Source organism: Panicum hallii, chromosome 2, assembly GCF_002211085.1.
Source record: "Panicum hallii strain FIL2 chromosome 2, PHallii_v3.1, whole genome shotgun sequence".
NCBI classification, from domain to species: domain Eukaryota; kingdom Viridiplantae; phylum Streptophyta; class Magnoliopsida; order Poales; family Poaceae; genus Panicum; species Panicum hallii.
The window spans coordinates 56,966,951-56,979,242 of NC_038043.1; the positions used below are offsets into that span (position 1 = coordinate 56,966,951).

At 49.8% G+C, this 12,292-nt stretch overlaps 1 protein-coding gene across 1 annotated transcript; it reads right to left on the reverse strand.

The window, feature by feature from the left end:
- Nucleotides 1-6,262: 6,262 nt before the first annotated feature.
- On the reverse strand, nt 6,263-9,177 carry LOC112880307 (CBL-interacting protein kinase 2). The gene is made up of 2 exons (XM_025944860.1): nt 8,843-9,177; nt 6,263-8,129 (listed from the first exon to the last, which is right to left on the reverse strand). Exon 2 carries the CDS (start codon nt 7,793-7,795, stop codon nt 6,443-6,445), a length of 1,353 nt encoding a protein of 450 aa, XP_025800645.1. The 5' UTR covers nt 7,796-8,129; nt 8,843-9,177; the 3' UTR covers nt 6,263-6,442.
- Between the last annotated feature and the right edge of the window lie 3,115 nt (nt 9,178-12,292).

Below are 12,292 nucleotides of genomic sequence, written 5' to 3' on the forward strand. Positions count from 1 at the left end.
TTAAAAGACCATTATGTGTATTTATAATATTTGCCGCAGTGACTTATAATAGATCATTATGTGTGTGTGTAATTGTAACCGTGACTTAGCATTTGCATACTCTCTGTTGTATTCATTATGTATGTTTCTAATATATGTATTGTACTTAATCTTTCATGCAGATATGGCGCAGACACCGGAGCTCCTTGACACAACCACCGACGAACGGCACAGGTCGTACCTGGCAGTGGTGGAGGGGCAACAGCTTCACGAGTTGCGCCCTCGTGTAGCAAAGGAGCTGTTGCACCTAGACGACCGCTGGCTTGACAGGTGATACTTTGTGTTTTTTTACGGAATGAATGTATTGGCAGAGCTCAATTGTAACCATAATGCAAAATATACAGGTTACGTGAGGCTGGTTTGCTGCCACTCGCATGTATGCTTCAGACCGGCAACGGCCAAGATGGTGGCGCCAAGAAAGCGGATGCAGCTCGACCGCTCTCTACTTGCGGCGTTGGCGGACAGGTGGCGTCCGGAGACGCACACATTCCACTTGCCGTGCGGGGAGATGGCCCCCGCGTTGCAGGACGTGTCGTACCTGCTCGGGCTTCCCATTGCGGGTGAAGCCGTTGGCTCGGTTGCCGTGCCACCTACCTGGAGGGCGGAGCTTCAGGAGCGGTTTGCTCCAGTAAATCCGTCACATTTTTTGGACGTACCTGACGCGCCCGGCCCCGCCAAGGGTTGAGTAATACAATATAGGGTAAGTACAATTATTTTTAATTAATGTAATTGAATCATATGTGACTACCTGTAAGCATTGAATAAATATATTTCAGGCTCAGGATCTCTACCCTCTGGCTGGGCAGTACGAGGTGTCGTGCTGCCTAAAGGCATATCTATTGTGGTTGTTCGGCTGGGCTCTTTTCTGCAATGCTAGCGGCAACTATGTGGACAAGGTTCTCATCCAGTATGCGCCCGCGATTGCGGATGCGGAGCCGGACCAGGTACCTAGGTGGAGCTGGGGATCGGCAGTGCTTGCTGCCACGTATCGAGGCCTTTGTCAGGCCTGTTTCAAGATGGAGAGGACCGCCGTCATCACAGGCTGTCCACTTCTGCTGCAGCTATGGTCGTACAAGTGATTCGCCATAGCACACCCCCTAATCAACGAGGAGCCTTATCCGTCCGAGATGTATGGGTTGTGGCACGAGTATAGCCCCACGATGGGTTCGCTTTGGACCGATCGACGGGTAAGCTCTTTAATTTACTGTTGTACATTTCTGTATATGCAAAGTACCGACGCAGTTGTGTAATTTTGTAGATGAGCTAGGCACATCGGCAGGTCCGAAAAGCATACCCGCAGTTCGTGTCCGAATTTGATCGATTGCGGCCATAGGATGTCATCTGGACCCCGTACACCGCTACGGCTGTCCAGACATGTGCACCGTACGGGTTGTCCTCCCTATGCACGCGTGACGAGGCGTACTGGCTCACAAAGACGAACCTAGTGTTCGATATTGTCGTGGAACCGTACTGCGTCGAGCGAGTGATGAGGCAGTTCGGGCGTCGACAGCACTTTCCTCTCCTACCTCGAGCGTTCTAGGCCGTGCCGTGTAGCGTACACGAGTTAAGTTTGTGGTAACTCGTTTTCCATTAATTATATAACCATTATCATGAAATAATATTATCTTCCAAATGTTTACAATAGATATTCACGCAGGGGATATCATGCCAACGAAGTCAACTGGGTTGTCAAGCTGAAGGAGTACGTAGGAGGGTGGCTAGACGCACCTGACGATGTGTGGGACGAGCCGCAGCGACACATAGAGGCGTCTTACGGCGCATACCTCCGCTGGTACCTCACTCGCACGCGTCCGTACGTCACTCTTTCACGTATTGATGACGCGGAGCATCAGCACCCGCCGACCATCTCGGACACGTATCTCTTGTACCGTGATCAGGCGTAGCGTGGCGCGGTACGTCTTTCGCAACTTCAATTATTACATCTTTTTTTAAAAAAATGGATAACAATATTACTCTGCTTCCCATTACTCATGCTGATCGATCTGATCAACTGCGCGGAGGTCGAAGCTGCATCTCAGATCATGTTGTTTGAGCGTGGAGTACGTGTACCGGAGGCACAATACAAAGAGAGCTTTCGTCGGATTCATGACAACTTGACACGAGCGTTAAGTGCATTGACGTGTTGCAGCAGAGATGACGTGGGGGTCTCGAGTTCATCTCATGCGTCCGCCCACGTATACACAGCTGGCCCTTCGACCTCTGCAGCACCCCACGCAGCGTCCAGCGGTACTGCCGCCAGTTCGAGCTGTAAGTCATTTATAATTGCCATTTCGATCAACTTTGATTTACACGACTAATTTCGTTTGTTTTTATAGTCATGTACTCGACGGCAATGGGGCCTCCTCCTGCAAGAATGGAGCCTCAGACGTTTGGCGCCTATGGTCCAGGAACGTCTCTCCCATCGGGTTCGACGCCAGCTGCTCTGTATTCTCAGGGCTGTACTCAGCATGCGTGGTCGATGGGAGCTCCTTCACACGGTGGTCTGTTCGGTATGCCGAACTGGGACGGCTGGGACGGCGGCTCCGCCAGTTTGTCGGAGTTGGAGGGCGGCGGCGCATGGCTAGACATCATTGGCCCCTCCCAGACGTATGACGCTCCACCTCCACAGTCCCAGGATGACCCATTCACGCTGGCGCCTCCTTCGCCTCGTCCTTACCGTACTCCAGATGCACTCACGTACTCGGAGGGGCACATACGCCGACGGCCTAGGATTAGGGGGTAGGACCAAGAGAGCGCGAGCGCGAGGACCGGGACAGGCGGAGTAGATACTCTGATTCGATGGACTCTGTATCGTACTATCGTAATATTTGAATTCTACATTGCAAAACGTTATCGCTTAACCATCTTCATATGAGTTTTAGATACCATAATCTTCTTCGTAAAATTGAACTAAAATTTTTTAAGTATACAAAAAAGTATGGCGAATAAATCTTATATTTGAAAAAAGTATGAATTTTAAATAGTTTCTAAAACATAAATTCGAACAAAAAAGTGGGCACCTCGCGCCCGTTGGGTGGGCGGGTTGTCTTAGGGCACCTCCCGCCCGTTGGCCGGGCGGGATGCCTTAACCTCCCGCCCGTTGGTCGGGCGGGATGCCTTAGGGGCCTCTTCGCGAATAAGAAAAATTTCTTATTCGTGAAAAGACCCTCGGGAGGGGCCTAGGAAAAAATTTGTCACCTCCCGCCTGTTGAATGGGCGGGTGGTTTCCGGCTCCACGCCTCCCGCCCTTTGATCGGGCTGGAGGTACCCATTTTTTGAAAATTTTGAATACGGATCCTTTTTCGAATTTTATTTATTTACCTTTTTCAGAAAAATCCCCACATGTGTGTGTCATCTAACCAGCGGTGGTGGTGGGTCACGGAGAGGAGGAGCGCGGTCTGGAGGAGGCCCTCCCAAAGCAAAGACAAGGTGGCAAAGCCCATTACGAGGGTGGGCGGTCAGCCCGTTATCCTCGAAGTGCCTGTCGCCTTGGGCTCGCTGTGCCTCAGAGCGAGAGAAATCTGCTGCGGGCCGTCGTGTAGGTGTAGTGCACACGAGAGACGGACGAAAAAGACGCGGCGGCGAGGATCGCTGGTGCTCTGCTTTGGACTTTTATGTAATTCTTTCTTTGTCAGGGGTTCCCTGTTTAAGGGAGTACTAGTGTATGATAATGCCTGACAGAGGAGAGTCAGTCCACGACAGTTTGCTCTCTCTCCGCCCGCCCAAGCAGAGAGAGCTCTGCCATCTTCAGTGTCTTTAAGCAACCAACGATTATTTTTCTTGTAACAAAGGATTCCTCGAGTAATCAGGGTGTGTTCGTTTCCTACCCTCTAAACTTTAGACCCGTCACGTTAAAGAGAATCTTATCATTTAGAAGTATTAAATAAAGTCTAATTATAAAACTTTTTGCACAGATGGGTGCTAATTTGCGAGACAAATTTAATGAGCCTAATTAATCCATAATTTGCCACAGTGATGCTACAGTAATCATCCGCTAATCATGGTCTAATATACCTCATTAGATTCGTCTCGCGAATTAGCTCTGGGGTTCTGCAATTAGTTTTGTAATTAGACTTTATTTAATACTTATAAATGATAAGATTCTCTTTGATGTGATGGGTTTAAACTTTAGACTCTACAAAATGAACATACCCTCAGTCTGTGTTCCCTCCCTGTCTATAGTAATATTCTTTTCAGCTCCAGACAGCAGCACCGTAACACTCCACGAAACAAGCAGCTCAACCATGCAAACTAGGTGCGGCACAGATCCGCCGACCTACCAGGCTACCATCACTCTCATGCAGTGCACGGACACGGTCTCTGGTCGTCTGTTCCGCTGAAAGCAACGGAGCCTGCAATCATCGCAAGAAAACAAGACGGAGCAGGGCCAGCCAAGAGCAGGCTCAGGAAGCCCACCGATTCTCTGAATGCGACGTCCGGCCGGCAGCCTGTGCTGTGTACCCGTTGAAGTGAGGAGGCGTATACTTCAGCACCAGTGAGAGCGAGTTTGGGCATGCATGGATGGCAACGCGGGCCACTGGCAGCCAAGCTTGTTCATTAGTACACTTCTACCACGACCCGTCGTTTTGGTAGGTACCCATGTGACTTGTGGGTTTACTGGTACAGGACAAGTGTCAGTTGCCTCCAAACTGCCCCCAAAGACGACCACCGTTTTGGAAATTTTGGCAAGCCGAATTGCAGAATTGAGCAGTCAGGCAGGCAGTTAGACAACTGAAAGTTGAAACAGGGCAAATGTTAGTGGCCATTCTGGACTTGAGGATACTTGTTGATCTGACTCCACATGAGCCTTCATTTGCTGGCCGAGGTGCTTGGGCCAGGCGGTGCATGGCCAAGTTGTATCAGACATAATTCTTGTCCAGTGAATCGAGTTCTGGAATTATATATGCTTAGGGTTAGGTTGGCAATGTGTCCTGTTCCTGCCCACAGGAAAGCAAAGCGACAAGCATATCATGGGTTTGTTAAGCAATCATCATGCAAAATAATCGACGGAATTAAAAATGGCTATACATGTGGGTCCACTGTCTTAATGGTTGAGCAACAACATTTTTTTTCTCATGATCACAGTATATCTACCTGTTTCTTGGATTAAGCTGAGACATAGCTAAGCACATCATACGGTTACCGCCTCTTTTCCTTTTTTTTTCCTTGTTTTCAGCAAAAAGTTGTCTGATCTTTATTTGCAGTATAAGAAGTCAAAGATTGTCAGAAATTTGTAAGAGGTAAGCTTATAGTTGACTTTCAACCTAAGAAGTGTTAGAGCGTGACAAATGGAAATTAACAACGTCCTTGCTCAGTGGTCCAGATTCATTACATCTACCAGTTAGTTCAATAATATATCAGGTTTCAGGTAAGTGAAGTCAGGAGCTCTCTCTCTCTCTCTCTCTCATTTTTTTTAAAAAAAGGAGCAAATGCATGAATCTAGCAAGAGGTGGTTCTTTTTTTTTCCATCGAACGCGTGGAAAACCTGTCCATCATTGTATTAGAGAAATCTAGCTACATCTGTTGCGCCGCAAAATAAACTCTACCAGTCTATAGCATGCATCTTATTTATCTGCCCGATAAACATGTAGCCGTATGCAACAAAAAAGTCTGCTCTTCTAAACTTGTATTCTATCTGCAACTTGTGACGTATTGCTCGAACATAGACAAAACAATAGTGCCAAATAACATCGTGCAGACAGGACAAAGCTCTCAATTATCAATGGGCCACGGCAGCACAACTTTGCTGTGCACTCCTACCAGCAAAGAAACATTTGTGTAAATTAAAAGCATATCTCCTTAGCTTTTTTTTTTTAAAAAGCCATGCATCCAAGATAACATTTCTAACAGTATCTTCCCGAATTAAAGATCAAAAGATGCAAGGATTCAATCATGGCGACGACCAACCCTTGAGCAAAATAAATTGTGAAAGTTCAAATCATGTACAAAAAAGAAACATCCAAACTTTAATCGGAAGTAATTATTTGTGCATACTCATGAATGCCAAAGAGAGAGCACCTCAAGCTATTATTTAGAATTATTTTTCCTTCTCAAATAAGATGCTATAAAACTTACTTTCAACTAGGTTCAAGAAGTTTTCCATAAATATATCTCGTCTCTGCACTTACCAGGCACAGGGCACTGCGGTACCCTATCGCGTCTGTCTACAGGTAGTACTAATTTGCATCAAAAGTGCAGTCACCATTTCAGTTTTTGAATCCAATAGATAAAATGAGACGATACTTGTTTAGCTCTGAGATAAAATTGTCTTACAAGATACTCCTAACACAGATGTTTATATTGGTAATACAAGGGGGGACAAAAACAAATCACAGGAGCGTAAAAACAAATACTACATGAATGTTGGAAATTGCCTCGAGAAACGTTGCACTTGTCACAATATTTAACAGGACGTCTGTTGTTGCTGCTTCGCCTGCTCACCTTGCCAAGCCCATACTATGTCCGTTAGCGCTGGCCTCATCTCTTGGTTGAAAACCTTCTGGTACTCTAGAGTATCACCGTTTGTCTTCTTTATCTCCACAAGATGGAAGTTCGGGCTAACCTCAAATATCTCAGCATCGATGCCCATCACTCCTTTTCTTCCAGGCTTGGAACCTTCCATCTTCAATAAACCACCATCCTTCTTTGTGAGCTTCAATCGCAAGTTCTTCGCAATATCCTCAATCTTTGATATAATCGTTGAGCTTGTCTTGGTGGATGTGAACTTGGACTCTCTCTTCTTGTCAGATTCTTCAAACATACCTGACAGGTCCAAACCAGTTGATAGAGATATTATATCAAATGCATTCATGTTGGCGGGCTTTCTGGCTTCTTGTTGCTTGCCCTCTGTAGCTGTGATGGTACTCATGGAATCAAAATCTGCATTAACTTCCACAGGCGGGGCATCCTTTGTTTGTAAGTTATACTTGAGAAGCTTTGCATCTAGACCCTTCCTAAACCATGGATTCTCCATAATTTTTTCCATTGAGATCCTTGTACTGGGGTTCGGATCAAGAATCCTTAGCAGAAGCCTTCGAACATCAGTAGAGAACCAACTCGGGCATTTGAACTCCGCCTTCCCAATCTTCTTATACATATCCATCAAGTTTTTATCATGGAACGGGAGATACCCAGCCAGTAGCACGAAGAGGATGACCCCGCAAGACCAGATGTCTGCCTTTGCTCCGTCGTAACCTTTTCTATTGATCACTTCAGGTGCGACATAAGCAGGTGTGCCACAGGTCGTGTGGAGCAGGCCGTCTTGTCTTTTGCATTCAGCAAGTGCACTTAGACCGAAATCCGACACCTTTAGATTGCTGTTCTCATCAAGCAGAAGGTTCTCTGGCTTCAAATCTCGATGATAGACACCCCTGCTATGGCAAAAGTCCACCGCACAAATCAGCTGTTGGAAGTACTTGCGAGCAGCATCCTCCTTGAGACGTCCCCGCTGAACTTTGTTGAACAATTCTCCGCCTTTCACATGCTCCAACACAAAGTATATCTTAGTTTTGGTAGCCATAACCTCATATAGTTGGACAATGTTGGGATGTCTCACAAGCTTCATGACAGAGATTTCCCGCTTGATCTGATCAATGAGGCCAACCTTCATAACCTTCTCTTTGTCAATCACTTTGATCGCCACACTTTCTAAAGTTTTTGTGTTACGTGCATGATAGACCTTGGCAAAGGTCCCTTGTCCAAGCATCTTTCCCATCTCATACTTCTGCATCAAAACATTTCCTTTCTGCTCCGCCATCACGCCGAATGTATACTGTATGTACACAAAAGGCCGCACTGATCCAAGACTTGAAATGGGCTAACAAGAAGCCTGCAAGTGTTTTTGAAGACTTCAACCGTCTCCCCCGAGGTGGTTCTCTAAGAAGATGGTTGAGCTGCCACGTCGAACCCCATTGTGCAGAAGCACAAGGAGCAGGAGCTGTGCGTGCTGTGGAGCCCCAATGTCATCAAGAGGCGGCAAAGAAGAAATATGGGCGGCTACCCTGCCAAGTCCCTCACAAGGTAGCTCTTTAACATGCAAGCACATCTTTCTGCATTCCCTAAGGTGTTTCCTTGTTATTGAAAGGCCAGTTCTGCGAAAAAGAAAGAGCAAAATAAGGTCAGTCATGAACCGAGAGAACTAGCTCATGCTCGCTGCGTAGTCAAAATAAATAAATAAATAAATACAACGCAGATATGAAGCAGACGAACAGATATCTTTCTTGCACAGGCAAACACAAGAAGAGGTAGGATTTTCTCATGTTATGAACTTTCCCCCCTACTCTAACCAGGTTGTTATATATGGATCGCCAGCTCAAAATTCCTTTTTTTTTTGTTTAACTGCAGCCAGCTCAAGATTCAGTCAGTACACGCGAGGATCTATTCTTGCGGAGTATCTGAATTCACACCCACCCCCCACAAGACCAGAGCAGTACAAATTATTGAAAGACAGTAGAACAATGGAACACAGGGTTGTTAGAGTGAAAATTAGAGATCATGGGACTAAGAAACCGGGAAAAGAAATGTTGCGCATTAAAACGATGACCTGCATATCTATCTATGACGTAAAAGAATAACCTTTGTTTGTAACAGTGCATGCAGTCCAAAATCGCATCAAACCATTACATCGCCTATTCTAAACTAACTCGCTAATGAACAGAGACAGTCACATGCAGCACGGGACGGATCTCGGTTTGTGACCAGGGCTGAGAACCGTGACCCCCCGACCATGGATTGGAGACGAATCGCATGCATGTTAACAAGGGATCAGCGTGAGTAGAACGAAAGAGATGGAGGAGAGTGGTACCAGATCCGGACGGCCGAGGACGAAGAGAAGAAGGGCGCAGCGGCGACTGAGGGCGGTCGTCCCTCGCCGGCGGCACGAAGAAGGTGGACGTAGATCGCGGGTGGTCAGTGGAGGCCGGTGGTGGAGAGGGAGATGCGCTTGAGCAGAGGAGAGGAGAGGAAATCTGGGTCTGCCTTCCCTTGCGGTGGTGATGTGGTGGTCAGGGGGGGTGGCTCGATGCTGTTTATGCGGCAGGAGGCGAGGCTTTCGGGGGCGCTAGTTTTATATGCCTTGGTACAAGCAGGCGCAGTTCTAGGAGGTGGAGGTCAGGTATCTCCTCCCGCAGAAGAAGATATTCGCCTCCGTGAAAATGAAATCAGAAATCTCCAGTCACCACCGGGTTGGGTTCCTTGATTAGGAGAGGGTGGCCCACCAATTATTGGTGGCAGGTGGCGCAGGCCAACTTGCTTCCCCTCCCCGCCGTTTTAACTCGACGCTGGATCCATTTCACCTGCACCAGAAATCAGGCGAGGGGTCCAAGTGAGAATTGGTCTTGTGTGGTTGGGGGTGTCCGGCGGCCGGCCGCCACGGCCAGACGGCCAGTGGTGTGCGTGGAAAGACACGCGCACCGGAAGGAAGGTAACCAAAAGCCAAACCGGCTTCGGCGCATGCTGTCACGCTCACCACAGCACTGCCGTGGTAGACACTAGCTAGGCACAATCACTCAACGTGGAGGTCACAAAGTGAAGAAAAACTCGGCCACCAGCTATTGGATTTGTAGTGGTTGCTAATTAACTTGTTACCACCAGGGGTCCTCTTCTACCCTTCTCCCGCCCTCACCACCGGCGGAGCGCGCCTGTTGCAAGTCCGCTGGGGCACGAGGAAGGCGGCGGGACTCTCCACCCGTTCTGGGGAGAGGCAGCGGCCCGCTTCTGGGGCTGCGGCTGCGGCCTCCGTCCGCGCCGGCGGTGGCCGGATCCGGCCTCGCGGGGACGCGGGCCCTTGCCCAGATCCGTGGAGGGCGGGCGGCAGCGGAGCTCCTTTCCCTGCCGGCAGGTCTCCCCCCTGGGCGTGCAGACTTCCCCGACCGGCGGATCCGGCATTCCCGCGGCCTGATTCGGGAGGAGGCGGTGCCGTGTGGGCGGCCGCGGGCGCGCGGGCCGCGTAGGGCTCCGCGGCCGGTCGGCGGTACAGCGACGAGCGCGCGTGCCACGTGGGGGGCTCCGCGACCATGTCTGGGCGCCGCTTGTGCGGTGGGCGGTCGGTCTAGCCGGGCGTGGTGTTGCCACGGGCGGGATGTGCGGCTGCCAGCGACGGCGGGCAGTGGCAGTTGCGGTGTGAGGCGATGTTGCGTGCGCGGTAGAGGATGCCCGATCTCCGTGTATGGCCCAGTCGGAGGGGGTGGCGGTCCATACAGCTATACGGTTGCGACGCGTAGCCGGCGCGCCGATGCTCCTCTGGAAGGGTTTCTACGGGACGTCAGGGCAACGATGGCGGCGAGCTAGCGTCCCGACATCCTGGCGCGACGATTGTGCTGGGCCACCTTGGGCGAGAGCCTCAGACGACGGTGACACCCGTGGGCGCTATTTCCCCGTATCTATCCCCCAGCACGTCTTCCACACGTGAAAAGCCAGTCCATATGTTGGACGAGCGGTGGCGGCACTATCGGTGTCGTTTCATTCCTGAAGGCATTGATACTAGAACTCGTCTTGGCTATGATGTCACTTTCGATGGACAATCTACACCTCTCGGCACCCAATCGGTGTAAGTAGGTGGGACTTGCTACGTGAAGTCGAAGCTGCTGCGTTAGGGGTCTAGCTTGGCAATGATAACACAAGGTGACCACCTCCCTTTTCAGCGCTCGGTTTTTCACTTGGGATGTCTGGCAAACGCCAGGAGTGGAGCGTGGGTCCTTGGCAGGAAGTCGGAGCTGCTCTTCATCTTGAGCTTGGCAATGATGACATGCCGCGGTCTCTTGCTTCGGACCTGCTAGTCATCCGGGGTCGGTCTGGGGAGTCGGAGCTGCTGGCTGCTATGTTACCATGCTCGGCAACGATATTCCAAGATTGTTTTGTGCTCTGATGCGTCATGTGGGTGGATTAATTTCGGGTGTCCGATGTAAACATCTTGTTTGGCTACTCTCTCTCTAACTGAAAGGCAGAGCTCCTGCTATTATTTTAATAAAAAGGACAAAGAAACTATGAAGCCTGCCATCATTGTTTATTTGGAGCTGGGCCCGGACCTGCTTGCAGCTTGCTTGCCCTTGCTTTTCTGCCCGTCGTTTGGTTTCTACCTCCCTCTTCCTTTCACGAAACCAACGGCATGCCGGCGACGATGATCAGGTGTTGGCATGCTCACCTCCACCTAGACCTAGAGCGTCCGTCCACCTGTCGTCCAACCAGCGCCTACTCCGGTGGCGTGACCTCACCAGCAGAGAGCTGCAACCGCGGTGGCAGGCACGGACACCACGGCGCCACGCGTCCCCTGGAACGAAACAGCTAACTGTTGGGCAGTCACAGGTCGCCCGCCTAATCAGCTACCTGTTGCCTCTCTCGACCTCCTCCTCTCGGCTCGTTAGGCCGCCGGTTCATCCATTCGTTCGACGATAGGAACGTTCATGTGAGAACTCGAGGAGATGACACGCCTCGCGGATCGCGGCGTGCTTGGACAACACTCGATCGTCATCGTTTCCGCGTCGATCTACTGTTGCGAAAGAGGCTCGTTCGTGTAGCCCAATCGCGATGACAATGGCATGTCTAGCACCTTCAGTTTCAGGCACAAAAGATCTGCGTGCTGCCTTGAGCATCAAGCAAGCAAGCAAGGCCATGAAAAAGATCTTGCTTGTTGCAAGGGACCGGAGAGAGAGGTACGAATCGATCACGAAGGGCGAACTGATGATGTCAGTGGCATCCAGTTTATTTTCCAGATGCCTGCCTGTTACGAAAAGGGAAACGAGTGACCCCGATCTCATTCTCTATTTACTGGAGATACGCAGGCCAGAGGCAGTGACGTTGCCCAGGATGAACGAAGCCGGAGAAAAGAGGAGGGGCCAGAGCCAGACAATTCCGGTGTCCAAATCAGCGTGGACCCTCCCATCATCAACGGTTCGATTCCTCTAGAGACGATAGCGATGTCGCCCGTCACTCCCACCCGGCTGCTGGTAGCTAGCTTGCTCCTCATTTCTTTCCATTTTGTTTTTTCTTTGAAATGAAAGGGTTCCGTGCTCTTTCAGTAACGAATGGGCCAGGGGCCAGTGGAATGGCTGCACTTAAATCATGTCCAAGCTAGTAGTATCAGTACTCATCGGAAGCTTCGCGATGTAATCAGGCAAGAGCACCAGAATGAGCACAAAAGATTCGTCTTTCTACAAGAGCAAAAACCAGAAATGTTCTCAATTTAGCCAAGAAAGAATCCCCCAGCCTTTGCCTCTGAAGTCAGGATCCTCAATCCTGGAAGGAGAAAGCACGCGTA